Source organism: Stegodyphus dumicola, chromosome X1, assembly GCF_044657685.1.
Source record: "Stegodyphus dumicola isolate Sdum_Otavi_A_Nest chromosome X1, ASM4465768v1".
Taxonomy (NCBI): domain Eukaryota; kingdom Metazoa; phylum Arthropoda; class Arachnida; order Araneae; family Eresidae; genus Stegodyphus; species Stegodyphus dumicola.
In genome coordinates, this window is record NC_140780.1 from 49,262,161 (window position 1) to 49,288,780 (window position 26,620).

Here is a 26,620-nt window from a genome sequence, read left to right on the forward strand (position 1 = left end):
AGCTATAATCTTCAAAAAAATATCTCAAAGAATTACGCGTTTTCCAAAATTCACCATTGACAATAATAGAATTCAGATTTTTTAAAAACTTAAATTTCTAGATATAATTATCGATAAAAAAAACTCAACTGATCACTTAATATATATTAGAAAAAAAATTACTAAAATAGCCAATAACCTAAAATATGTTCAAGGACTTAATTGCAGATTAAACCCACATATCCAAAAAATAATATTCGATGCAGTCATTTCAAAAATAGTCTTTTATGAAGCAGAGGTATGGGCACAACCTATGACAAACAGGAAGCAAAAGCAACTTATGCAATTCAACGTCAGTTCCTTCTTCGTATAACAGAATGCTATAAAACAACATCAAATGCCGTTCTCTGCGTCCTATCAGAAATTATCCTTCTGCATATCACAGCACACATCGAACGTACAGAAGAAACAGTACTAAAATTAAGAAAACTCTGTTTACTAAAAGAAGAAATAATTGATCTGATTAATTTCGAAATTCCAATGAATCCCTATAGAAGACATCCAGCCACCAGTCCAAGAATCTACAGTACATTGAAACTCAAAAATCTCCCTCTCCCGATTATCTATACAGGTGGTTCAAAAATGGAATCGGGAGAAGGCTGTGTATATATTGTGATAACAGGTCAAAATTTAAAAAAAAAAAAAAAAAAATCGTAATAAAAGCTCGACTTGCCAAAGAAAAGATATTTCAAGCTGAACTACTTGCAATCCAAATGGCAATAGATCATTCAATGTAAAATAATCTACAAAAAGTAAATATATCTACACATAGCCAAACTGCAATTCTAGCTCTACAGAATATTAAACACAAGTCTGAAACTGTTCAAAAAATCATTAACACAACCATTAATATCCTGTCTTATCTGCAAGTATCTACTCGGTTAAAACTCATGTAGGAATCTCCAGAAACGAAAAAGCCGACATAGCTGCAAAATCAGCCATAATTTCAATGATACTCTATCAATAGAATCCCCTTGACCAAAATCTTATCTTAGCTATTACCTCCAAAAAAATCAGCTTAAACATTTGGGAAAATGAATGGCAAAATATCAACACTGGAAGACGACTTTATCAAATTGCTCCCCATTTTAATAAAAACTCTACAATGGTCAATCATTACATAAATTGCTTTCTTACAAGTCACGGCCCCTTCCCCATATACTTCTTAAGCAGAAACATCTTAAACGCTGATCAATATGATGTATTTGGGGATAAAGGTCATACTAATCATTATATTGTTAAATGTGCATTAACGATATCCACCCATATCAGATTACCTACTTAAAATTCTAACGCTTTCCTCGGATTTGCTATCAAAAATAAGCATTTAAAAAAAAAAAGAAAATAGAAAATACTATAAAATACTTATCATCTATAAAAGATCTTTGTGCAAATTAATGTATTATGCCCTAACAAATTAAAATTAGTAAAAAACCATTCAAGATAGTTTCTCAGTATATTATAATGAATTAGAAAATGTTATAAAATACTTATCATCTATATGAGATTTTTGTGCAGATTAATGTATGACAAAATAATTAATGAATAATGTATGAAAAAATAATTAATATCTGACAAATTAAAATAAGTACAAATCCATTCAAGATAATCTCTCAGTATATTTTAATGAATTATTAAATATAAAATATGAAGAACTATCATAAATGAACTAAACTGACTAAAATGTTATGAAAACTATGAGAGAAATATTATGTCAGAAATATAATATTTCATCTAATATGATTGAACTACTGTGAAGAATATGATCTGTTATGAAGTTCATGTTTTGAATTTATTTTATACCGCGATGTAATTGTTTACATAACAACATCATTTGAAAAAAAATGGATGTTTATAAACTAGGTTAATTTATTTATAATTAACATTTTTGAAATTAAGTAAACATCATTTGATAAAACATTTGACTTTATATTACGAACTAATTGTTAATATGCGAGCTATTAAATGAATAAACTATATTACATTAAACATCATTTGATGTAACTTTAGAAAACATTATATTTTATAAAGTATACAACAAAATGTTTATAGATATATGTTTAATAAACTTTTATAAAATTTATGAACTAATATAAATGTACTATCAGGAACAAACTAGTATTATAAATAAGCAATTATAACTCAACTATTATTAAAAACTATCATTCAGAACTATTATCACAAAACAATTATGCTTCAACTAATAGGAATGAACTATTATGAAGTTTATAAACTATTATAAAAGTCATAAAAATAATGAACTTCTATGAAATTATTTATTTTATTTTACGAAAAATTTATCCATATATGAACTATTGAAGTAGCGAACTATTAAATAAAAGAACTACATTATACTAATATGCTACTCTTCAATTTCAAAACTGTAATGAAATGCTATGAGCTGAACTGAACTTATATTACAAAGTTATAAGCCTAATAAACTTTATAAAAATAAGACAATATAGTCTGTCTTCAAAATTACAAATTACTGGTATATACACAATTTAAATTTTAATACTTACCTATTATTAAAAAATTTGTATTACAAACATACTAGAATTGCTTCCAAAGAATGTAAGTGCGAAGACACTACCTGTGAAATGTAAATATTATCCAAAATTTAAATAAGTGCCTGGAGTCTTGGTTGGAAGCCCCAGCGCTCGCAGGAGGTGTCAGGCTGGGCGGTGTGTTGTGAATCAAAAGCTATAATGTCACGCCGTCTCAGTTAGCTTCGTGGATTTGGTTTCTTTTTTTAGATTGATCAGAATATTTTGTTAATTGATCAGAAGTTAGTTTTGTTAATTGATCAGAAGTTAGTTTAGTTAGTTAGTTCCCCTTGAAAAGTCAACTAATTTCCGGTCAATGATGATAATTACTTAGCTTGTTGGTTACATTTTCGCTTCTTACTATTTCATTCAAATAATTTCATTTTAAATTTTAATGATTCCATTTTTAAATATGTTAATGAGTTAATTCTATTCATAGAATTCTCACTTGTTTTCAAAGAAGATAATATATTAAATAATCTACTAGAAAATAAATTATATATATCTGCAAAATATTGACACAACATTAAATAATAATATATATGTAAAACACACAAGCATACATATGCATGTGTGTGTATGCGCTCTCAGAATGTTCACCCATAACCAGCTAATTGAATGACAGTTATTAAATATATTGAACATATTTAACATTTTCCTTTGCAATGTTTTCCATTAAGGATTAACATCCACTAACTATGATATGCAAATGCTTATTAAATTTTGTGAGCTAAGAAACAATTTATAAAGGAGGAATGTGAATAACAGATAATTCAGTATTCAATAATTAAGAAATTTATTTGTTAAATTCATTTAAAACTATAGTGAACTCTCTCTTGGCGATGACTTACATAGATAACTACCATTGAAGGTGACCAGTATTTCAGAATTTAGAAACAATTATTATTACTGTATAGGGTATTTCTGCCACATTCTTGGCGTGGCTTTGCGGTGTGGTGGTCAGCACGCTGGGCGCGTATTCCAGAGGTCCGTGGTTCGATTCCCGGGGAAGGCGTTGTATGTTTTTCATCTTTCCTGCTTCCAAAATACCTAATGTCTCTACAACTGAATATCGCTTCTCTAAGATGATCACCCTCATAAGAAAACAAATTTGGCTGTAACCCTAGCCGGTTTTCAGTTTATATTATTATTTACGTTTCTTGAGCTTTTGACCTAAATGGAATAGCGAAGATGATATTTATTAAATAGTTATAAACAAATCAATCAAATCTATAGTGTTATAAAAATTATTATAAAGTAATAAAGTGCCAAAACATTTTCATGGAAAATAAGCAAAAACTTTTGGATGATTGAAAGAACAATAAGTTTTTCTGTGATTATTCAAAAGTCTAAAATAGAATTGCTTAAAAATATGAAAATCTTTTAATCAAAACTACTGATTTGCAATGCAAATAAATAAGAAGTTTAAAAGATAACGCTGAGCAATTTCGATCTGCACATTAAACATCTCAAATCCATAACAGAAAAGCTGTATTTTATGTTTTCAAGTTATTTAAAAGTTAGTGAACCCTCTCTTAAAGATCCCCCAAAACGATCACATCTGAATGTAGCAAGTATTGCTGAAAACCTAAATTAATGTAGGGTCATCACTTTCCTGAGATGACCACTTCCAGAAAGACTGAAATTATGTGAAACCGTAAATAGTCATCTTAGTAGTCGTTTCGGAGTACTCAGGGGTATTGTAGCTGCAAAAAATAGGTTTCATAGAGTTCTGAACAGTTTAGAGCAGCGGTTCTCAACTTTTTGACTAACGCGTTTGCAAAGACACTACCACTACTGCATTTTACAATAACTAGTTTTCAATAATATTTCAATATAATTTCACATGGTAGTGATTCAGAAAAAAAAAAAAAAAATCGTTCTTTATGCAAAATACCTTAAAATATCTTTATAAAGATTATACTTTTTTAATAATTTCTACGTCATAACACTTTAAACTGATAATCTAAAACCCGGAAGTTTCTGAAATCCGTAATCGTACATATTCCGAAGATTTTAATCGCGGACTTTTTGCTATAATTTGAAATAGCTGATTTTTAAAATTTTATTTTATACTTTTAAAAAGGAATTTACTTTTAGTACAATTGTCAATAATAAATATTTATTGATCACTAAACCAATATTCATAGAGTTATCGGACTGAGCATTAATCAAAATATACACTGGAAGAGCCCTTACTCTTCTTGATGAATTAAAATGTTGAGTTTATGATTTGTTTTTATTTTAATTGAAGAAATACGGTAAAATATTACACGCTGCTTAAAGTTTTAATTAAACCGAAATACTGTTTGAAAAATTAATAAATTAGAATAAAAAATGAATCGTTAGGCTAGGATAAATATACGTTATCAGAATGCATCCTACCCAAAACAGGTACAGGCCTCCGAATTAATAATTAAGATTTTCATAAAATTTCTAAAAAATTAATGATTACACAACGGTCGAAAAAGATTACGTCATTTTAAACATCTTTTATCTCTAATCACAATGGTTAGGGGTAGATCTAATTAGTTTTAAATTTATAAAAATTCAGTTAAGTTGCTACCTTAAGAAGTTGAAATTATGGATTGCTATGAAATTTTAAAATGTGAACTCTAGTTTCCTGAAATGCTTCAGGAAACTAGAGATAATTCGAAAAATCTTCGATAATCTGAATGTGCATTAAGGGAAATAACTGGAAATTTAAGAAATTCGAATAAACTTCGATAATTTGAATGTGTAGTAAGAGTAATTACTGCAAATGTAACAATAATTAATCATTATAGTTTTCTTTTGGACAAAGATTATTTGGAGCTTCCTTTCGAGCAAAATTTTTAATCTCCTGTTTTAAAACTTCGCCCAAAGTAAGTTTCAGTTTCCCCGATAGATGGCAGGGTGCACACATAGCCCAAGAAGCTTTACTTCACTGGGCAATTCGCGAAATTTACACTTTAATTGACAAATTTCAGGTTCTTCGAATATAAATAGGGTTTGTTAATGGGCTGAAATCAGGCTAAAAGCAGTTCTTGAACAGGAGGCTATATCCTGAATTGTCATAAAGGGTGTGCTGCTTCGCATAAAATTTTTTAAAATTACGTTAATGAATTTATATTGGCATCATATATATTAGAAAGTTGGCTAAAGTTTTTCCATATTCATATTGTTACATACCCCGCGGCATATAAAATAATGAAATATGCATAATACAGATTTAAAATTCACCGTGAATGAAACGGAAATCTTTTCAGTTAAGGTTTACAAAAAATTATATCGGAGTTCATATAATTCAGTTTTGATTTTTTTCTTATAATATTATGTATAATCAATTAAACAATCACTGATTCACTGATTCATCTTAATGCTAATAAAAATGACTCTGAAAGAGTTGAGGCTAGTGCTGATAAAGTAGTGAATCAGTCTTTTAAGTTTTGCTGTCAATGTTTACACATTACCGGCGTTTCTATTACAGTATGGATTCAAATGTAAACGTTATTTTCTAAAGGGAGAAACATCAAAAATACAAAACATTCATCTTAAATAATTCGCAAAACTAGAGTTAAGTTTACTAACAAGATTTCTAGAAAATTACAGGAATGCAGAGGAATTTCTGCTTTATAATAAATTCTTTAAATTTATGAGCTTTATGAAGAAAGCTTATAAATTCAAAGAATGAAGCTTTTCGCATATTTGCTTGGACAGCTTATAAATTCGCAATACAGTAGTAGAATGATTGGGTTTTTTTGAAGCAGGAGACTTGAAATATGTGTACTGCCGCCGCTGGGACACGAACCCTGGACCTCTCGAATACGAGTCGAGTATGCTTCCAATTACAGCACAAAGGTATGCAGAAAGGATGGAGAAAATACCTTATACAGCTAAGTGATTTCACATTTTTCGCTAATATTTTATTTCGGGTGAAGAACCTCCTTTATCTTGTGCATTGGTTCACTGACTTTTAGACTGAAACAAACTGAAAAATGAGTATGTCCTTTTTTATGGCTTTCATACAAACTTTTCAACTGCGGTATATGAGATCATTCTCAACATCTCAACAATGAGAAATGTCCATGCTAAACTCTGCTCACTTTTATTTAAGTTTGTCAATTTTTTATAACTTTTTCTGTTTGTGGCAGCAGCAGACTGATCAAGGGCTTAAAACTGCAGCTCTTGTTTTCAAGAAAAAATGCATAAAATTATTCAGTCGATTTAAAATTTTATTGCTTATTTCTTACCGCATATTTATAAAGTTTTATACATATTTCTATTTGCTCATTTTAGTGCAGAATTGTCCTTGATTACTTGTATGGGAAAAGCTCTAAAACTTGTTGTAATATTACACTCAAGGCTTGATTTCTAAAGTTAGAAATGCTGGAGATCTGTGGAAAGATGAACAAAAATAAGTGAATAAAATAATAGCTAAAACAAATAAATAATGAATAATTTAAACTAAGCAAAATATAAAGTAATAAAATTTAAATGAACTGAGTTCAATTAATGATAATGTAAATAAACAGTAAATGAAAAAAATATTGAAAATGTAATAAAAATGAGAAAATTAATAATAACTTAAGAAAAGGCATAAGATTAAGTAAAATAATAAAACAAATGAAAGGTAAGTAAATTCATGGAAGTAAATCTTGATACCAAGGGTGAAAAGAAAGTAAATAATTTGATCAATATTCTTCACATTCAGATCATGGATTAGAAGCCAATATAAAGATTACATATATTGGCTTGTAATCCATGTAAAGCCATTTTGATCAGATGATTATACCTTATAAAAATTATTCGTTCTAATAGGATCGTTTTTTGATCTGGGAGATTATTTCTTCAGTTGCTTAGGTTTTCCTATTTTGTTACCATGAGAAAAATTAAGGCATTCATTCAGTAGCTATTACTAATATCAGTTTTGTTAAATTCCAAGTACAATATTGTATAAATATTAAAATTTTCCTTTTGTATTGTGATTTAATTACCCACAAAGTACCAGAACTCTTCTTATTTGAAACTTTGGTGTGTTCTGGCTGAAATTACGATTTTGCTCAAAAGTTGAGATGTACCAGAACCAAATCCCGACTAAACCTTCATATAACGAGAAAATAGACACTAATAACGCACTGAAATTACTGAATGAATACTTTATCTATATAATTTATTCTTGCAATATCAAAAAACAGAGCAGATAAAAAAACTTTATATGAAAAATAGGAACTATTAACAAGCTAATTTTCTGGCGTTACGTAGTTTGAAAATATGTCCCCCCCTTTCTTTTTTTTACTGCGCATGCCATTTAAAGTTTATTAATTTAAAGTAATTATTTTTTTTCCCAGAGAAAAACCAAGCACCTGACATCTGTTGAATACGACCTTTAAAGCACCTCTGTTTTACTTCCAGTAGTGTTTGAATTTTATAGAAAGATACGCTACTTCATTTTAAGGTTTAATTTATTATCATATATAACTTTGAAAGAAACTCGAAAACAAATCAATCTTAATTAATTGAGCAGAAAATTCACATTTGTCTTACTTAAAATATAACAATAAACTTCACTAAATTCAGTGGTAAACTATAAACACTCTCTTCTAACTGCATGCGATAATACGACCGCATGGGTTTACCTCACAGGAGGACTTAGAAGACAATCTGGAACTCACCTCTCCACATGAAATCCAAGAAATCATAAGGAAACTAAAAAACAGGAAGGCACCGGGCTATGATGCAATAACCAACCTAGCGATCAAGAATTTACCGAAAAATTGTATTGCAAGATATGCCAGTATTTTAAATGCTTGCTTAACCATCAGATACTTTCCGCTTGCCTGGAAAAGAGTCAAAATGATTGTCTTACCTAAAGCCGGCAAGGTTACCACTCGCCCAGAAGGATTTAGACCTATTAGTCTGCTTCCCGTTTTGGGGAAAATTTTTGAACGCATCATTTATCATAGAATCCAACCATACTTAGAGAAACTATCAGAAGAACAGTTTGGTTTCCGAAAAACGCTTTCCACCACAAAACAATTGTTTCAGAACTTTCTGAGTACATCGTCAGTGCGTTACATAACAGACAAAATGTGGCTTTACTTATGCCAGATGTGGCCAAAGCTTTTGACCGCGTCTGGCATGTGGGTCTAATTTTCAAGCTCCGTTCCCTTGGCTTCACCAAAACTTTAACGTGTCTCATTTACTCATTCCTGAAAGGCAGAAGTTTTCATGTTTCTATTGGAAATGAGATTTCTGAAGTCAAAAGATTTCACGCCGGCGTCCCTCAAGGATCAATTTTAGGTCCGATTTTATATCTTTTCTTTGTGATTGACTTCCCTAAAACAGGCTTTAACTACAATTACTTCATTGGCTGTTATGCCGATGATACGGCGCTTGCTGTAAAATCTATGTGTCATAATCAAGCTGTCAGGAAACTTCAACAAGTCATGCCGCAAATAGAATTTTGGTGTACCAAATGGCGTATTTCAGTTAACGCAGATAAATCCAAACTGCTCATTATCAGAAAGAAGAACTCTGCCACTGAAATCACAGAAAAGCTTAAGCTATTTGACACAGAAGTTCCTAGAGTACGCAAGGCGAATTACCTTGGCGTTATTATTAATGACAAATTTTCCTGGAAGGATCACCTGACTCATGCCAGGGGAAAAACACTAGGAGTCATTCAGAGTCTTAACCTACTTATTACGAGCACTCTAAACTGGACTTAAGAAGAAAACGGCACTTATACATCTCTGTTATACGGCCAATCTTCACGTATGCATCCCCTGCGTGGGCTTCAATTAGAGACAGGGACATATCTAAATTACAAATTACACAGAACAAGTTGCTGCGCACCTTCACGAATGCGCATTATTTTGTATCTAATAAGACTTTACACAAGGATTTGAAAATTGAAACTGTCATAGAGCATCTTCATCGCTTAAACTCCAGCTTTTTCCAGAAAGCAATTACATGCCCTCACATAACAAAATTACATGTTTTTGACTATATTCCACTACCGGAAGATAAAGAGTTACGACCGCTGGCAGCCCACCTAGCTAGAGATCTGAACTTTCCTACATAAAGTAGAATATTCCTGTATATAGTTGCATATATTGTATATAGCATTTATGAATACTTTTCTCATTATTTCATCGAAACTTCTATATTATATCTGATTTTACAAATTGCATTTTTGTCACTGTAACTTTATATTTGCAAATGTATGCTTTTGAGAGTTTGTATTCTTACAAACTCGTTCTGTCATGTAGTATGCTCTCACAGTATCTTATCATAAAAACTCATGATTGCTTTACCTTGCACTGCTCCGTCTGCGGCGCGTCTTCTTGTCTGGCCTAATTCCTAGGCTTGCGGCATCTTGCTTGCCCCCCTTCTGCCTCATTTCATTCTCTCAACCCCTACCACGTCAGACTTACTACTGTCATGTGCCTGCTGGCTCTCTTCATGAGCTGGAAACAGCCATAATTGTTCGGATCGGATCGGATACGCAAATTTCGTCCAATCTAGCAATAATGTGGGAGGAAATGAGAGGAAGGAAGAACTTCCTTTTGCCCGTGTAAAATATTTCATCAGACGATGCTGTAACTGCAGTGCTGGATTAACCATCAAGTAAAATAAGCTTTTACGTAGAGTATCAGAGAAAGTGAACAACACACAAAAGTGGACACAGGAAAATGCGCACCACAAATATTTACCTCGTATTTTACAATAGAATGTATGAACTCTTATGCTCTTAATTTTTTTAGCATATATTACTCCTAGTATGCATATATTTAAAAAATAAAGTAAATTAACATCCATTTAATTTTATATTGGCATTAATAAATTAAATTCATGTAATAAAAATTATATTCATTTGAAGTCCGGTGTTATCAGAAAGTTCATTTAATTGATCTCTTTGATTCAACAGTAGTTTGTTACTTTCAGAATCGCAATAGAATGGTTAAAGGACCTGTTAAGTTTCTTATCTTAATTAACCAGTTATTATGATTTTGATCTTTACTATAACTTCCTCTTTCCGAATTCCTCACCAGACTGTTAATTATCATTTAAAGTATATAAGTCAAAGTTTTAAATCTTATCCTGAGTTGAGAGTTTCTGGCACTCGCCCCAAGTTATTAGAATTTCGCCATATCTATCTAAAAGTGATTATTTTGACTTCTGCATTCTTCTAGCAGCCGAAGCTTTGAATTTACGCGCGGTAAAATTACCGAGGCAGCTTTTTTTATTTGACTGTGTAGTCTTAGCGTACTTTATCAACACTTAAATTTATTTGAGTGTTATTGCTTAATTTAAGTCGCCACGAGAGATGGTTTGCGTGAAATGCGAGTCGTGGCTTTTATGTTAAAAGTTCACAACAAATAAAGGGTTGTTATAAAACCTTTTTCAGTACTTCGAAGTTTTTGAGACATAGTGATAACTCATTATTCTGTCCCGTAAGGTTTTAGGTCTAATATACAGTTCCCAGATTAGTTGCAACTTTACAAACCCATTAAAATTCCTTAAGTGTAGTACTTGGAAAATCATTTCAAAGTGCGACCTCAGAGTTTAGAAGTATTGCATAATTCTTTTTGAAAAACGACATAATTTTCAACTAAAAATATTCTAAGATTGGAAACGGCGAAAAATGACTCTATTTTACTCAAATAACTCATAAATCAAGTTTCCTCTCAAAGCCTTTAAATTTCTCATCGGCACTGAGAACAGTCAAAGAATTACCTTGTAAATAGATATTTAGAGTAACGTCTCTATGGCAGTGTACTTAGCCGCATGATGTTAGCAAGAAATGATGCAGAATATTTTAATGCCTTTTAGGAATGATGGAACATTTTTGCAAATCTAGGAGCTTCGAGGATCACTGGTGGCCCGCGGACCAGTTTGGGAAACGTTGGAATAATGCATCAACATACACTTTTTATTTCAAACTGCAAAACATTTCTAAAGAGGTAGCTAAAATATTAAATGAGTTTATGCCAAGGCCTATCTGTCTTATGATTTCAAAGTGGGTCGACAGATTGCTTAAATGAAAACGGTACGTCAATCAAGATCTATTTTCAAAATACTGAAGATTGTGCTTTTTGATCTTGATGAAGTAGGGAAAATTAAGTCTGTACTCAAGAACATTGCAATGAACTCCGAACATTATAAAAATGTATTAGAGAGTTTAAGAAACACTTTCCGTAAAAAACGGCCTGAAAAAAGGCAGAAAGTTCCATCTGCCTTCAAAAGAACGCTTTACGTCTGTCTGAATGGCAGTTTCTGATAAATAAAAACATCATGATATTTTGTCATCTATATCTTTCACCGAATCTGGCACTGTGGCTCTTTCGCATAGTTAAAATGAGCAAGGGATCCATAAACTTAAAATGAGCAAACGTTACGAATCGCTTCAGGATATCGAGGCAATTAGGACGGTGCAAGTGAAGTTCACTCACGAAAGATGACATTTAGAGCTACTGAAAGCGGCAAGAAGAGTAAAGTATGTTCGAATGGGAAAGGAGACACTGATGACAGTGTGCCTTTTACTGTAATAATGGTTTTATTATTTAAATATTAGTCGTATTTTATATCACACGATTCTGGTAAAGACCCTAAAACGCTACAAAAGACACATGATTCCATTAAGAAAGCTCTGGCTTCTGGTCACGTGCAGCCCGCTTCCAGAAATATAATGTCTTAATCGGAAATAAAATTCTTAATACCCATCTCATCTCTGCTATTCGTTTTCAATGTGTAGTTGATGGGGGCATTTTCTCTTTCGTACTGAGCAAGAGATCAGAGCCTTTTTTGAAGTGTTTTTTTCCCTCCCTTCTATTATTACTGTTCCTGCAGTTAAGGAGCTGTAAGACCGATTAAAGTCAGATTTCACAATCGAATTACTTCAAGTTTAGATGAATACGCTGCATCAGACGGCATTCCTATACTATAATACGGTTAACCCGAGCATCCTACACGTTCAAGTTACCAGCTCTCTGAAATTTCCCCGAAGAGTTAATTAATTTCACTTCGAGATATAAGTTATAAAACCACACTGAAAATATATTTCTCACGATGACACATGAAAAATATAGGCGTCTAAATTCTAGTAGTCCGTACAATTGTTCTAAAATACCCCTTTTCCGTCCTTTTTAAAACATCGTTTAGTAATTGCTGAAGCACATAGACCTGATAATGAGTGTATTATCTAATGATATGAATAAAGAGACTTGAACGCGTGATCGACTTTATAGGTTTAAGAAAAACTGTCGTTATATTACATGGAAAACTTAGGCTACAGTTTTAATATATATAAAAAAATAATAACTCTCTGTAAATAACTATCCTTTGAGTTCATCCATTTAACGCATTATGGTGTAGAGTCATTAGGAGTTTTGAAGCAGGAGACATGAAAAATGAGCAATTCCCTCGCCGGGACTCGAACCTAGATCTCTCGAATACGCGCCGAGTGTGCTAACGTTACACACGAAGGCATGCAGAGAAGAGGTAGAAAACTGTGGTCTGGTACTTGATAGGTGTTCAAACTGACCTTATAATGGATCATGGCTTTATCTTTCAGATATGTAGTGCTTCAAGTGAAAAAGGGTTTGTTCGACATTTTCCTATCCCCAGGTCCCTGTACCAGTGAGGCACTGTTTTCAGAGTTTTTTTTTTGAAGAATTTCCTCATCGTGAGGTAGCTGAAAGCAGTTTTCTAGAGGCACTGTAAATGAGTGGAGGTTTCTTTTGGAATACCAACTGATAGGTAATAAAACTGTAGTTTCTGTGTCGCATCTTTAGGTCCCTGTATGCCAGTTTCCCGTTGGTGTGTATATATATATATATACATCCTACTAACAGGGAGCAATAACAAAGTTCAAAGGAAGCGATAATTGTAGAAAAAGCAAAGAAAGTACTGGCCATGCTTAATAATGATGAAATGGCAGATCAACTAAATAGACAAGAGACAATCTTTCTCTTGGCTAGAAACGTTAAGTTTTAAAATTTGAACGGATCGCTGGAAGAAGCACTTAAAAAAACTGTTGTGCACTTAACGTGTAACATGTTGAAAATGCTTAGCAAAGACTTAAACCTGACAGAAAATGACAAATTGTAATAGATTTTTGATGTTCTTAATAATTGCAGCCAGAGAATTAAACCGGGAGTTTCCCAAACAACACAGTGCAACTTAATTAAATAAGGAATTAAAATTAATGAAGAACTAATAAAAATGGAAATAAATGTCTTAAGGAAGCGCGAAAAAGACAGAAAATCGTGAGACATTAAAACTGCTTTTCTAGAGTGGTTAAGCGTTTTAATTTCTAGAGCTTTTTTCACTAATTCGTTGAATGCTAGGAGAAAATTTTGTATCAACTGGCAAACGGCCCACAAGTCGGAGAAAGAGAAATCCAGCATTGTTAATCAGAAACTGCATGGTGAGAAGGAAGAGGCAGATCATCTTGCGGCTGATAATTGAATAAAAGACTTTTTACTTGAACTGCTGAGTGAGTAAATGACACCCGAAATTTATAGACCACATTACAGAACATTATCAAAATACACGTTATTTGAAAGTGAAACAGCGACTGGTTTAAGAAACTGAAGGAACGATTTATTTGATATCTAAACCTGAATATCACTAACATATTATATTGTAAACAAATGCATTTTTTCTGCCTCTCATTTTAGGTATTTAATCAATTTAAGAATTATGGAATATTTTCCCAACTACACAGAAATGATACTCCCTTCACGAAATTACGTAGTATTTACATATTTCATTTATATTTTCTTTTTAAGTTTGAAAAACAACATTTCATGCTCTTAATTTCAGAGCATTATTTTCATGTCTGTTTTAACATGACTTGCCAACAATTTTTCCCAATCGCGTTTAACACAAAAAATTAATAGTATGCAAGAATTTCTAAAATTTATTTGGAATCCAGAAAATTTGTCCAAATTTTGTAAATAGTATAACCGCTCACCTACGCTCTAATTTTTTTTATTGCGAAAGCTAAGCTCGTTTTTCTTATTTTATACTCAAAGACGTTTAGTGAAATTAAATTCTAGGTATTAAAATTTGGGTTTGTTAGCTGAGAGCTAAAATTATTTGTTGTTCTAAGTTTCTACAAAGTTTAATATACTTACACAGTTTCATTGAATTTTTTAATAGTTTTAGTTATTTCCCGTTCTATCATTTTAAAATTAAATCTACAATCTTTAAGTAACATATAATCCTTACAGTCTTTAATATATCATTTATAATCTTTACACTTTTCTATCATCACCAAGTTTATTCCACGTTCTATCATCTTTAAAATGATTCTTCTCTAGAGAAGAATGCTAATTAGCCTTTGATGGAAGGAGCAAGATCAATACTCAAGTCATAAACTAAGTTCAGAAGGTCTCGGTGCTTTGAGATTAAGCAAATTTTGAATAGTCGCTTATGCTTACGGGCGTAGCCGAAGCTTCGGCCTTTATAAACTAATTCAACTGATGCTTCGTGGCGCATCCTGTGAAAAATAAATATTGGGGTGTCTTTTGGGGCAGGCAGGTAAAGAGGAGACCGTTGCCTCTTGAATCAGGCTACATCAGTAAGCTGAATTGAAAATTGATTGCACGGTCTCCGGGTGAAACATGCGATGCAGAACTTAACTTCAGTTAAACACAATTCCAAAATCGGCACTGTAACGCAAGCAAATGAGAATAAAATCCAAGCAGATCCAATAAAGCAATACCAATAAAAATTTGCAGTTATATACAGTACGATACTAAAAGCAAATCCGGGAGACTAGATTAATTAATTAATTAAATTTGAATTTTCCAAACTGACTTAAGAGAAAACTGCTCCACCGTAATTTAATAAACATTGTTATTTAAAATTATACTATTTTTATCATTAGCTTGAGAATTAAAATACATTTTTAATTAAAAATACTTATTAAAAACGAATAATATTTGATTAAAAAATTCTAGCATAAATATACTCATCTAAAAAAAGATGAAAATTCTGTTTAAAATAACGGTTTGACACAAATTTATAAAAACTAATAAAAAGTAAATGGAATAATTTAACTTTAATTTTATTTAAAAACCAGTATTTCAATGAAATAAAGGCATTTAATGATAAATCAGATGATATGGAGCATATTAAATAGAAAAAGTTTGTAAACTAGAGAGAATGTTTGCTTAGGAGTTGTTTATGCAAGTTGAATTATTAATAAAGTAGCAATACAGTTTGCTGATATTTTCGAATTCTTTTTGCTTGCATTAGCAAATTTTTTTTCTTTAATTTAATGTAATTTTTTATACATTTGGCGGAAGAGAATGTCTAAATCCTTTTATGATTGCTTTGAATTCGCTTTCTGTTATCGCATGCTGTGTTGTTCTTTCACAGTCTCATTTCATTTCCTTTGCACTAACAAGTTTAAAATAGAATATTTTAAGTGATTAGTTTCAATACTGCTTTAATAGACAATGATATATCAAATTTTAATTTTTCATATTTAGGCTAGGCGTTGTTTGATTAGAACTTGCTCTCTCTAAATAAGCGGTTCTTGTAGAAAGTGCATCATTTTTCACACGAGTATAAAACATCATCTATCTCAGGATTAAGTTACTGTTCAGATTAAAAAACATCAGTCTTTTCAAAGCTACTTTTATGGATGTGCAAATACGCTGTATTAGAGTGAGTAGAAATGAAAGAATATGTCAACAAAGCTCGTCCATGCAGCTGATTTCGAAAGCGTATCCCACGCAATAGTATGAAACGGTATGTTATAGAAATGAATGAAAATAGGACACTTGTTTTCTGAAAGAAGCGAATAAACGATTTTATTGTTATTTTGTTCTGATATTTCTATGAGATGTCACGAGAAATAATACTTTAAGTGCAGAAACTTGATCAAATAATTGTGTTTATGTTAAGAGAGTGATCCTTTTATTTATTGGACCCATATAATTAAGAGAAACTATAATGCGAGTTGATCAAAAGAGCTATTTTAAAACTTCGAAAGCATTATTAAATTGTTTGAATTCAAATTATTTTACATAGTGTAAAATATCAATAACTTATTATTCATGAAACGCCGCAATTTTTGCAGAAAATCCATCCGTTAACCCCCTTATTTCTTTATAAGTCTTTATTTTTTGTTTGCATCAAACGTACTTATTTTTTTCTTTATCTTTTTCTTTGGGGAAAGGGGATAGCACTATTTGGTTTAAAGCATTTAAACAACATCGCTGCGTTTCATATTGTTTCTAAATTTCGAAGTCATTGCTAAATTGATTGAATTCACAGTCTTCTAGAAATATAAAGCACTAATAATTCAAATTTATTATTCATAGAACGCCATAAATTTTGAAGAAAATCCGCGGTTTTCTCTCGTAAAATCTTTATTTTTTGCTTATATCAAAATTATATCTTTTTTTTTCATTTAGTTTTTTTTTCAAGTCTTTTTTTCTTTTAAACACTTATAGCGTCTCCGATTCTTAGCAAGCATAAACTAACGACACGCTAGAAGACTGCGTGAGGAATTATCCTCAAGCCTTAAGTACGACAAAGTCCAGAGAAGGGTGTAAAAAACCCTTTATTTACTCACTATCGTTTGACAGATAGCACCGATTAGTGCTTACAAAAGCCAACACTTCTGGCTTAACTCCAAAGGTAACATGTAACTTAAAATAGAATAGAATTAAATTAACGGCTTTTCACAGGTTACTTAACGCGCAGGCAGGCTCTGACACGTAGAAGTCAGGGTAATAAACTTAAAGTTTAGAAGCACTCAACGTCACAGAAATCTAATTGCCAGTAAATCAAAGATAGCAACGTGGCTTTCAGGTGGAAGAACATGCTCTCCTCTCTTTCTCAATTCACCTTCTAAAACCTTTCCTTAAATACTACTAACTTCTTTCTACCTCATTTTAATACACGCGCGCTGACTCATTAACTTTCTGGCAAGAAAGCGTGGGTTGAAAAACGAGAATAATAAACGAGAATTTACATAATCACTGAAAGGAGAAATAATAATAATAATAAGAAGACAGTGAACTTTTCAAGCTATTATATTGAAGCACAAAGCCCTAGTATAGTTAACAAGTAATGCGATATATACATGTAGCATATAAAAATCGATGTAAGTGCAATAAGTATGTACAAGCTGGAAAAATATAAACTGAGAATAGCACCGTAAATATTGTGATATTGAAATAACACAGACATGTGTTCTAGTGTGGGAATAATAAAATGAAAATTGCTATCATATATTAGAGAGTAAGTTCCGTGATACTGATACATATAGGCATGTTAATGCTGGTACTGTTAATGTGTAATACATATATATGAAAACACTAATAGGAAAGGCTGTTTTAATTCTGAAAGAAAAAATGCTCGAGACAGCCTCTGAGGACCACGACCGAGATTGTAATGTTCTTCTTTTCCCTTTCGTTCAGGTGTGCAGTAACAGGTGCAGGATCTCCAAATGCATGATATCAGTATATTGCTGACAGCTTGCATTAAAAGTTTAATGGAAGCTTCTTTGTTAGGAAGTAGAAAAGATGTCATTTGAAAGCTTCACACCTCTTTCTCCGTTAATGAACGGGGGGAGGAAACGGACGGGACGGATAATGGACGGGGATGGGCGTTTCGGTATTTTAAGGATACATGTTAGCGAAGGCTTCGATTTTGAGTTAGAAAACCGAAGCCTTCGCTAACCGAACTAGTTAAAAATAAAATTATGTGTTAGATAAATTAAATGATTCCCCACACACTTCTTGATATAAAGCGAATCCACAGTATTGCGGCGTTTTATATTGCTTCTAATCCTTTCAAAACAAAATTCGCACGGGAGTGTATAATATGTGTTAATTAATCATTTATAAAAACTAATAGTTGTATAGGATAGAAAATAATTAAGTCATTTGCACAAAGTACATCATTATATGCATAATTATTTGAATCTGTTTGTAGAAAACTACATATACTACTGTGATACTAATTTGATTTACCCTGCAAAAGGTAACAGTTTGGCTCTCAGACCTCAAAATTCCAAAAACATTGCCACGAGAAAGGGGTGTTTTTTTTATTATAACTCCAAAGTTTTATACCTGGGCTCTTTTTCTTTTAACTTCTTGCTTTATGTCTTTTAGTCACACACTGCCGGCCATTCATAATGCGACATCACGAAGAAGAGATATTAAAGTTACATTTGTTGGACAAATAAGGTACAGGGATGAAAATTTGAAATTTATATTTAAGATGACTCTAAGAAGTCATGGTTAATAATAACTATTGTCAGCCATGGTGAAAGGCCTTAACTAGCAGAATGAAATATTTAACACCCTGGGCAATGAAAGACTTTTTTTTTTTTTTTCTCCGACTGCGGGACAGCCGGTCCGCTTATGAAAGGTGCTCGTCGGCATGTTTAAGTCCCATCGACGACTATAATTATTTCTTAGCGTTTTAAATCAAGCTCCCTAAAGTCTGTCTTTGAAAAGAAACGCGAGTGATAGAATTAAAAAATAACACCCTTCCATTTATTTCCCAAAAGTGATTTTTTGGAGGGAAATAAGAACAATAAACTGGCTATGAAGCATTATCACTATGTGCAAACCGATCACTGATTCAAATAAGGAATTTTTTATGTTGCCGAATTTCTGTCACAGATAAGTTGATACGCAAATACATGTGTATACGCCTAAATATGTTGATGCAAGCATCGCTAATACAAATGTACAGATACCGAATGCTTTTACAAATAATACAAATAATTACACTTAAATATACTGTCACTATTAAATACATCGACTGGTTCGAATAAATATATTGTTGCAAACATTCCCAAAACTAATATATCAGATACTGAGTTCCTATTATTATAGAGACCTTAAATTTGTAAGCAAATATATGTGTATATTTATACACTTTGAAAGTACACAAACTAACACAAAATATTATTAATGGGACATTGCTAATGCATATATACCTTAAATAATAACATTTATATATACAGTCATTATTGAAATACATTAACCAGTTTAAATAAATTAGTTCAAATGTTGATGTCGGCATCGCTCATACACATATACAGATAGGAATTGCGTTAAGCTATTATAAATAAATTCAGGTACATGTACAACCATGATTAATATATGTTGTAGACAGAATCTAGATTAATTTGAAAAGACAATGTAGTAACATTCGTGGTATGTCCATTGCTCAAAGCACTACAGCCGCATATGGGTATGGGCTAACATAGGTTGTTGTGAAACAACCTATATTATGCGAGGCATATTGTACGCAAAGGAACAGCAGGAAAACCCATAATTCTAGCACTTCCCACTTTAAATGATACAAATGTTCATGTTTTGGTGCTCTTAAATTAAAAACATTTTTCTAAATATAAGTAACCCGAAATGTATAAAAAGTTATATTTGTATTTTATTCAGCATTTAGATTTGCAAATATAAAAACACGAATCTTTGCCTCATTTAAAAGATTTTTGTATTTAGAAGTTTAGCTCTACAATGAATGATTGCGAAAATAAAGGCCGGGTAAGGACTTTTGTGGACATAGTGCATATATTATGGTTTATATTATCTTCAACGTGTTATGAATGTGAAGATTCAATGAAATGATACTGACAAGTAACAGTTATTATGATGTGTTACAGTTTTTTATAGAACCAGAACTAAGTTCATAGGGCATTTACGATAAAGTTGGGCTTAGTAAGACTGAGCAATATTGCATTTTGCCTTCATTGAGCATGATTATTTTGATAGTGCATTTCGTTGTATGTTTTATCCGAAGATTTTGACATTTATCTTTAGTTAAAGCTAATTTCCTGTCCCTTCTAATTTCATCTTACAATTTCCTGCCACAGTGTGTTTTTAGAATCGCGGTTAATGCAAATGAGGAAGAGCGGTACATTTGGTAGCAGTAGCGAAATTCAACTGACTTCGTTAGAGAGCCAGAGATTCTGACTAGAGCGCGTTTGCCTTTTGGCTACACCCTCTCCAAGCTATTACTACGCTCGGTCGTATTTCAGGCCCTTGATAGCTTCCCCGTTTAATTAACATTTAGGGGCCAACTCCTTTAAAATTTTGATAGCTTCGGCTATATTCTTTTAGTTAAGCATTAGTTAAGATTGATTTCTTAGTACTCTTGAGTTCACGGCCCAAGTCGAGGCTTTCTGTACGCTATAAGACAAGAACCGATTGTAAATTCTTATTTTGAGAAATAAAGGGTAATTAACCTTTCTTGAGTTTACGTTTCTGTTTCCTGAGCTAAAGCGCTTATTCGCTTACCAGTTTTCGAACACACATTGCTACAAGAGAAAATGTTGGAGCCCTGTATCGTGATCATTGAAATAGAAGGGGTTCAAAATTATGTGGGCTCCACCTCCACCAAACCTAAATCTCTTTATCTCTTGGGCTGGAATTTTATGAAAGGGTATAAGGCGAATATTGCAAGCATCGGTTATCGGAAATTTCCCATTTTAACCACTGAGAATAAAACTGCAGCCTTAATCTGGAAAAGGTTTTAAGGTCAATTTAGAAAAGATGGGAGATTTCAGCATAACTGAAAGAACATATCGAAAAGCTCTACAATTGTACATTTATCTATGTACTATATTCTCTGGATTTCTTATTTTAGTCAAGAAATATTTTTTTTTTATAAAAAAGGAATCTAGATTTTTAAACACTTTTTATTGACGTATTACTTTCTAAATATCTGAATATTTTCCTTAAACCATTCTCACCTGATAAATAACGAAAATAATTGCAATAGGAGTATGTGTTCAATATGCTTCAATTATTGTTTCGCCAAAACGTAAGTATCCATTAAACGTCTAAAGATTATCTTTGAGTCATAATTAAGTTATGCAAAATAAAATCTTGGCTGAACATCTCATATCTGTGTCGCAAATGAAGTCCTCAAGAGGGAAATAACTGTGAATGTAGAACCAGAAATGTGTTATATTTTTATCAAAACTTTAAGCTTTTTACATATGTAAGTATTTCTACATCACATTATATTTATTGAGATAATCTGTGAAGCCTTCATAAAAATGTACAAGTTTCTGTCCATAAAAGGCATCTCTTGATATTTCTCTTTTCTAGAAAACCAGTACCCAAATGAAAATTTTATTATAATTCGATAATTTCAAGTTTTAAACAAATTGAAATCTGACATCATCCTCGAATTAAATTAAATACAGAAATATGTAATTAATTAAATGTAACACTGGAAAGAACTTGAAATTTTTTTTTAAAAGGATTAACTGAACGACTGAGGAGATCAAATAGAAACTTTTGTCCCTGTTAAGTTAATACGATATTATTTACAAGGATACGGCAATTCAACGCTTAAAGATACGGCAATTCAACGCTTAAAGATACGGCAATTCAACGCTTAAAGATACGGCAATTCAACGCTATAGGCAAGAAAATAAAAACTGTGAAAACATATTACTGCAGTAAGGAAAAATGCGAAATATTTCTGCTTTTTTGTAAAAGGAGAGGGATAAGTTTGGGTCGATTTGCTGAGAGAAGAAACGCACCCTAGGTGCATTTTAAATTGAATCCTGAAAAGTGTACTTCAGTTTTATTAAGTTTCGTTTGAATACAATTAGGAAGGTAGAGCAAGCATTCAGTTCTTTATTCTGTAGATGGTAGACAAATTTCCTGAAGTTTAAAAATTAATTAAATTTTACTTCGTGCTTTTATTTAATTTCAATGAAGAAGCATAAATAAACAATTAGAAGCATAAATTTATGCTTTGCAAACGATTTTGAAGATCAAACTGTACAACAAATTTATTTTGCTATACAAATAACATTTCTCCGAAGTCCAGCAAATATTTTAGATGAAGATTTGTACAACATCTGTTATGACAGATTTAAAGTTGTTAATAAATGTCTTAAAAATTTAACTGAGCTGTTTAACTTATCAGTGGTCAAGAGGAAGAGTTTCATCCGGGCTTCGATTTCTAATGGTTAAAATTGGGCTTTGATTTCCTCTTCGGTTAACATTAGCACATATCATTTCCTCTTAGGAAATCCTGCACAAAGGCATTCTTTCACGCGAAGGTATTCTTAGAGTGTTTTGCATTAATTTAAAAAAGCTGTACCAAATAGTTTATCAGAATTGTCTTATTAGAGCAGAAATGTGAATGGTTTTGAAACTTTTATCCAGACAAAGAGGTGATAAATATGTGCATATCTTTTTGCCTTCTTTTTACAATTTTATGATGCCAGCGTTACAATAAAATAATTAAAAAAATACAGTTGCGAAGCAATGTTATTAATGAAAGCATTTTTATTCAAAATAATCTAAACGCTAATATATATGGCCGTTAGTGTTTCTGTCTGTATATTTGATACCAGTAGGATTGAAAAAAAATCCACATATAGGAAAACCCTGAAATGTTGCTGCATCACACTTTTAAAAATGCTTTAGAGACTACGAAGCTATTGTTTTTGAAAGGGAAGTAATGGTCTGTACAGAGCAAAATTTCATAATTATTTTTGAAACTGTAATACGAAATCGTCTATTATAAGGTAGTTAACAGTTTACATAAACTATTAAAAGCAAATAATTTCGAAGCTGAATCATTTAACTTCAGTTTTATGTAAGTAAGATCTCATACAAATATGTAAGCAAGTTCATACTTTTCAGTTAAGTTATAAAACATACAGAGTGTAGTTAACTGTAAATCCAACATTTGTTTTCAATGAAAGTTTAATATATCATAACAAAAATTTTAAGCATTATTTTTTGAGCTTATAAAAGAGAAGTTTCAAGCACAAAACACAGTCAGTGATATCTTGTCTTTGCATCAGGAGAGCTTTAGTAAAGCTGCACTTAAAGCATTTGGTAGATCCTGAGTGTGATGAACGCAATCAGAGAAAGGACACTTCATTGTTGACAGTTCAAACCCTTTTCTTGAAGATTTAAAGGCAGAGTATGAATATGTAGAAGGCAATCAGAGAAAGGGCACTTCATTGTTGACAGTTCAAATCCTTTCTTGAAGATGTGGAAGCAGAGTATGAAGATGTAACTTACTACAAACACTGTGAGGTGGTTGAGCCTGGGGCAAAATTATGAAAAGCGTCTGTGCATTGCAGAATGAAATCCTTTTATTTTTGGACACGAAGGAGAAATCTCATGATTTTCTTACAAAAACAGGATGTGAGGAGTGGAGATCTGAGGTGATGTTTGCAGCTGATGTATTTGAGAACCTGAATGAACTGAATGTGACATTGCATGAAAAGGGGTTGCTTGCGCATGAAATGTGGAAGCATGTAAAATCATTTATAGCAAAACTAGGTCTATTTGCAATGCAAGCATGTGAAGGCAATTTATGTCATTTCCCTTTATTAGGGAAACAGGAAATGCCTGAAAGTATTTCTGCTAAGATTAAAGATCCTCTGCAGATTCTGGAAGATGAAGTCATAAGAAAATTTCAGGAATTAAAAAAAACTGAGCCTAAACTCAGTTTGCTCTCTTATTCCATTACTGCTGATATGGACACAGCACCTGAGCACCTGCATCTTGAACTTATTGACATACAGTCAGATTACGCTGTGAAAAAATGTTTAATGATGTGACATTAGTTGACTTTCACAAATCTTTGTCTGCTGAAAAATTTCCATGGATGAAGAAATTTACTGGGAAAATGTTCTATATATTTGGGTCTACATGTATTCGTGAGCGAAGCTTTTCTTGCTTGAAGATCAACAATAGCAAATATAGATGCTCTCTGAAAGATATTAACTTGATGTTATGAGAATCTCAACCAGCAATCTCACTCTTGATTAAAAAATATGTAGAAAAGTGTGATAGAGTCTCATTAAACTGACTGTAAAATTATATGTGCTTGCGGCTATATATGATAAGGAATTGCGCAATAAATAAATTATATACAACAGGCTCTATTCTATTTAATTTGTATTTATTAATTTTTATATTATATTTTAAAACTTTTTTGAAATGAAATCATTTTAAAAGGTGTGGCTTTCCGCTAACCCCCGCTTCCACAAAATGGCCCCCAAGCCGAAAAATTTGGCCCACCCCTGATTTAGAAGCTAATTAGGATACGATGCCATTGCTTTTCGTAACATCTGCATGGAATACGAAGCCCCCCCCCCCCCCAAAAAAAAAAAAAAAAAAAAAAAAAAACTCAGTTAAATGATTCTTAAAAGTAAAGTTGTGGATACGATAGAAATTTACATTTGAGCTTATTTTGCTTTCAGTTGAATCAGTTCTGCGTGCAGGGTATGTCGTCATCGAATCTAACTCTTCCGTAGCGACATGCATATTAATAAATAATAAAAGAACAGTTTTAAAGTAAGAGATGAATTTGAGGGATACTGTTACGGATTTGGTATTTAAATAGATAATGATAGTTAAATTATAAATTAAATTGTTTTATTCCCCGTGCAGTGCAGCGCGTGACGAATATTAAAGGAAAGCTAAGCCGGAAAATTAAAAATACAAGAGCACGTGCATTTAACATTTAATAAATAAATAAATATCTCTTTTTTGATTTCGAGAAAGTGCTAGAAAATTCTCGCGCGCGATCTAAAATCTTATAAAAAGGAGGAAAACCTCTCAATTCAGTAGTTATTCTTTTAGTTAGTTTGTTGTTGTTTTAAGAGTTTGTTTAGAAAACTGCTCTTGTTGACTGTAGCGAATTCGCGGATTAGCTTTCTGTAGCTGTTTTGAATTAAGTTCTGTTGAACGTTTCAGTAGTTAAAAGATAACTACTGTGAGATATTGTAATACTGTACGAATATCTGAGAAAATTGAAGTATTGTGTTTTATTTATTTGTGAAAATAATAAATCTTATTCATTTTTCATCGGACTTGTGCATTCAATTCCAAACGAACCCGTACGCACGCGACAATACGTAGATAGTGTGTCTGAGTAACGGAATCCAACTTGAGAGAAGTATGTTTCCACAGTGTCGTGATTATCATAATAGAAAACACGAAGCGTCAGTTTAGAATATTTTATCAATATTCTTCTTTAGTTTGAAAAAAAAAAAAAAAAAAAAAAAAAAAAAAAAAAAAAACTCGGACAACAAACAGAGTATTTTTTAAATGCATAATTCATCGCGAGTGTTTACTCGTCTCCTGAATCTGAAAATTCGTGAGCTTTGCAGCGGAGTATATTGTTCTTTTTGTCTTTGATCAATAACAGTTTTTGCAGCCATAGGCAATCATAAAAAGCATCAAGATAAAAAGCATCAAGCAAATGCTTTTCAATACATAGAAAGCAATTTTGAGCATTTAAAGGAAAAGTATAATTCTAATGGCTTGATTCTTTTGCTTGAAACTTGTCATAAGGGAAAATTAAGACATTTTTAAAGTAGAATTAAGGAAAAAAGACATTGTTTACATTTTAGCTCTGAAAAAAAAAAGTTGACTAGTAGCGGTCCTAGTCTAAAATGCATCTATGTTTTCGTAACCAGATCATGGCAAGATTAAGATTTTTATTTTGTGCATATAGATAGAATATTTATTAAAGATGATAAGTAATTTCAGTGCGTTATTACTCTTGCTTAAATAGAGGAAACATCTCGGAATAAACCTCATAATACATAGATATTAGATAACTTGGATAACAAAAATCGTGAAAGGCAGATCATTCAAGAGGAGAGCTGTGGCAAAGCAAGCACACGCGGACTATCTGTCTATGAGCAGGGATGATTGCATGGAGGACTTTCTAAAGGAAACTGGCTAGTATTATTCGTAAGAAAAGCCACGAAAACTACCATGTAGCCAGAACGTTTATAGATTTTGGTGTTCTTAGGTAGCATAAAATTAGACCAAAACTCTAAAAGACAAGCTATGAATTATCACTTTGTCTAATTATCTAATGACAAAGTGATAATTATCTCTGAATTATCACTTTGTCACTAAGTTGTGAATTATCACTTGTAAGTACCATACAGACAGAGAAAGTGTGTAAAGAACACTTTTATCAATTCAGGTAAAGTTTAACAGTCTGCACCAATTCGTACTTACAGAAGCCAACAATTATGGCTTAAATTA

The 26,620-nt window shown here is 31.9% G+C and overlaps 1 protein-coding gene across 1 annotated transcript in view; it reads right to left on the bottom strand.

The window, feature by feature from the left end:
- Positions 1 to 6,797: 6,797 nt before the first annotated feature.
- LOC146993142 (achaete-scute complex protein T3-like) overlaps positions 6,798 to 26,620 on the bottom strand; it is a 151,904-nt gene continuing 132,081 nt past the window's right edge. Inside the window, exon 3 of the mRNA XM_085807552.1 lies at positions 6,798 to 6,961. Within this exon, the coding sequence (XP_085663678.1) occupies positions 6,881 to 6,961 (81 nt within the window). The 3' untranslated portion in view covers positions 6,798 to 6,880. The remainder of the gene's footprint in view (positions 6,962 to 26,620) is intronic.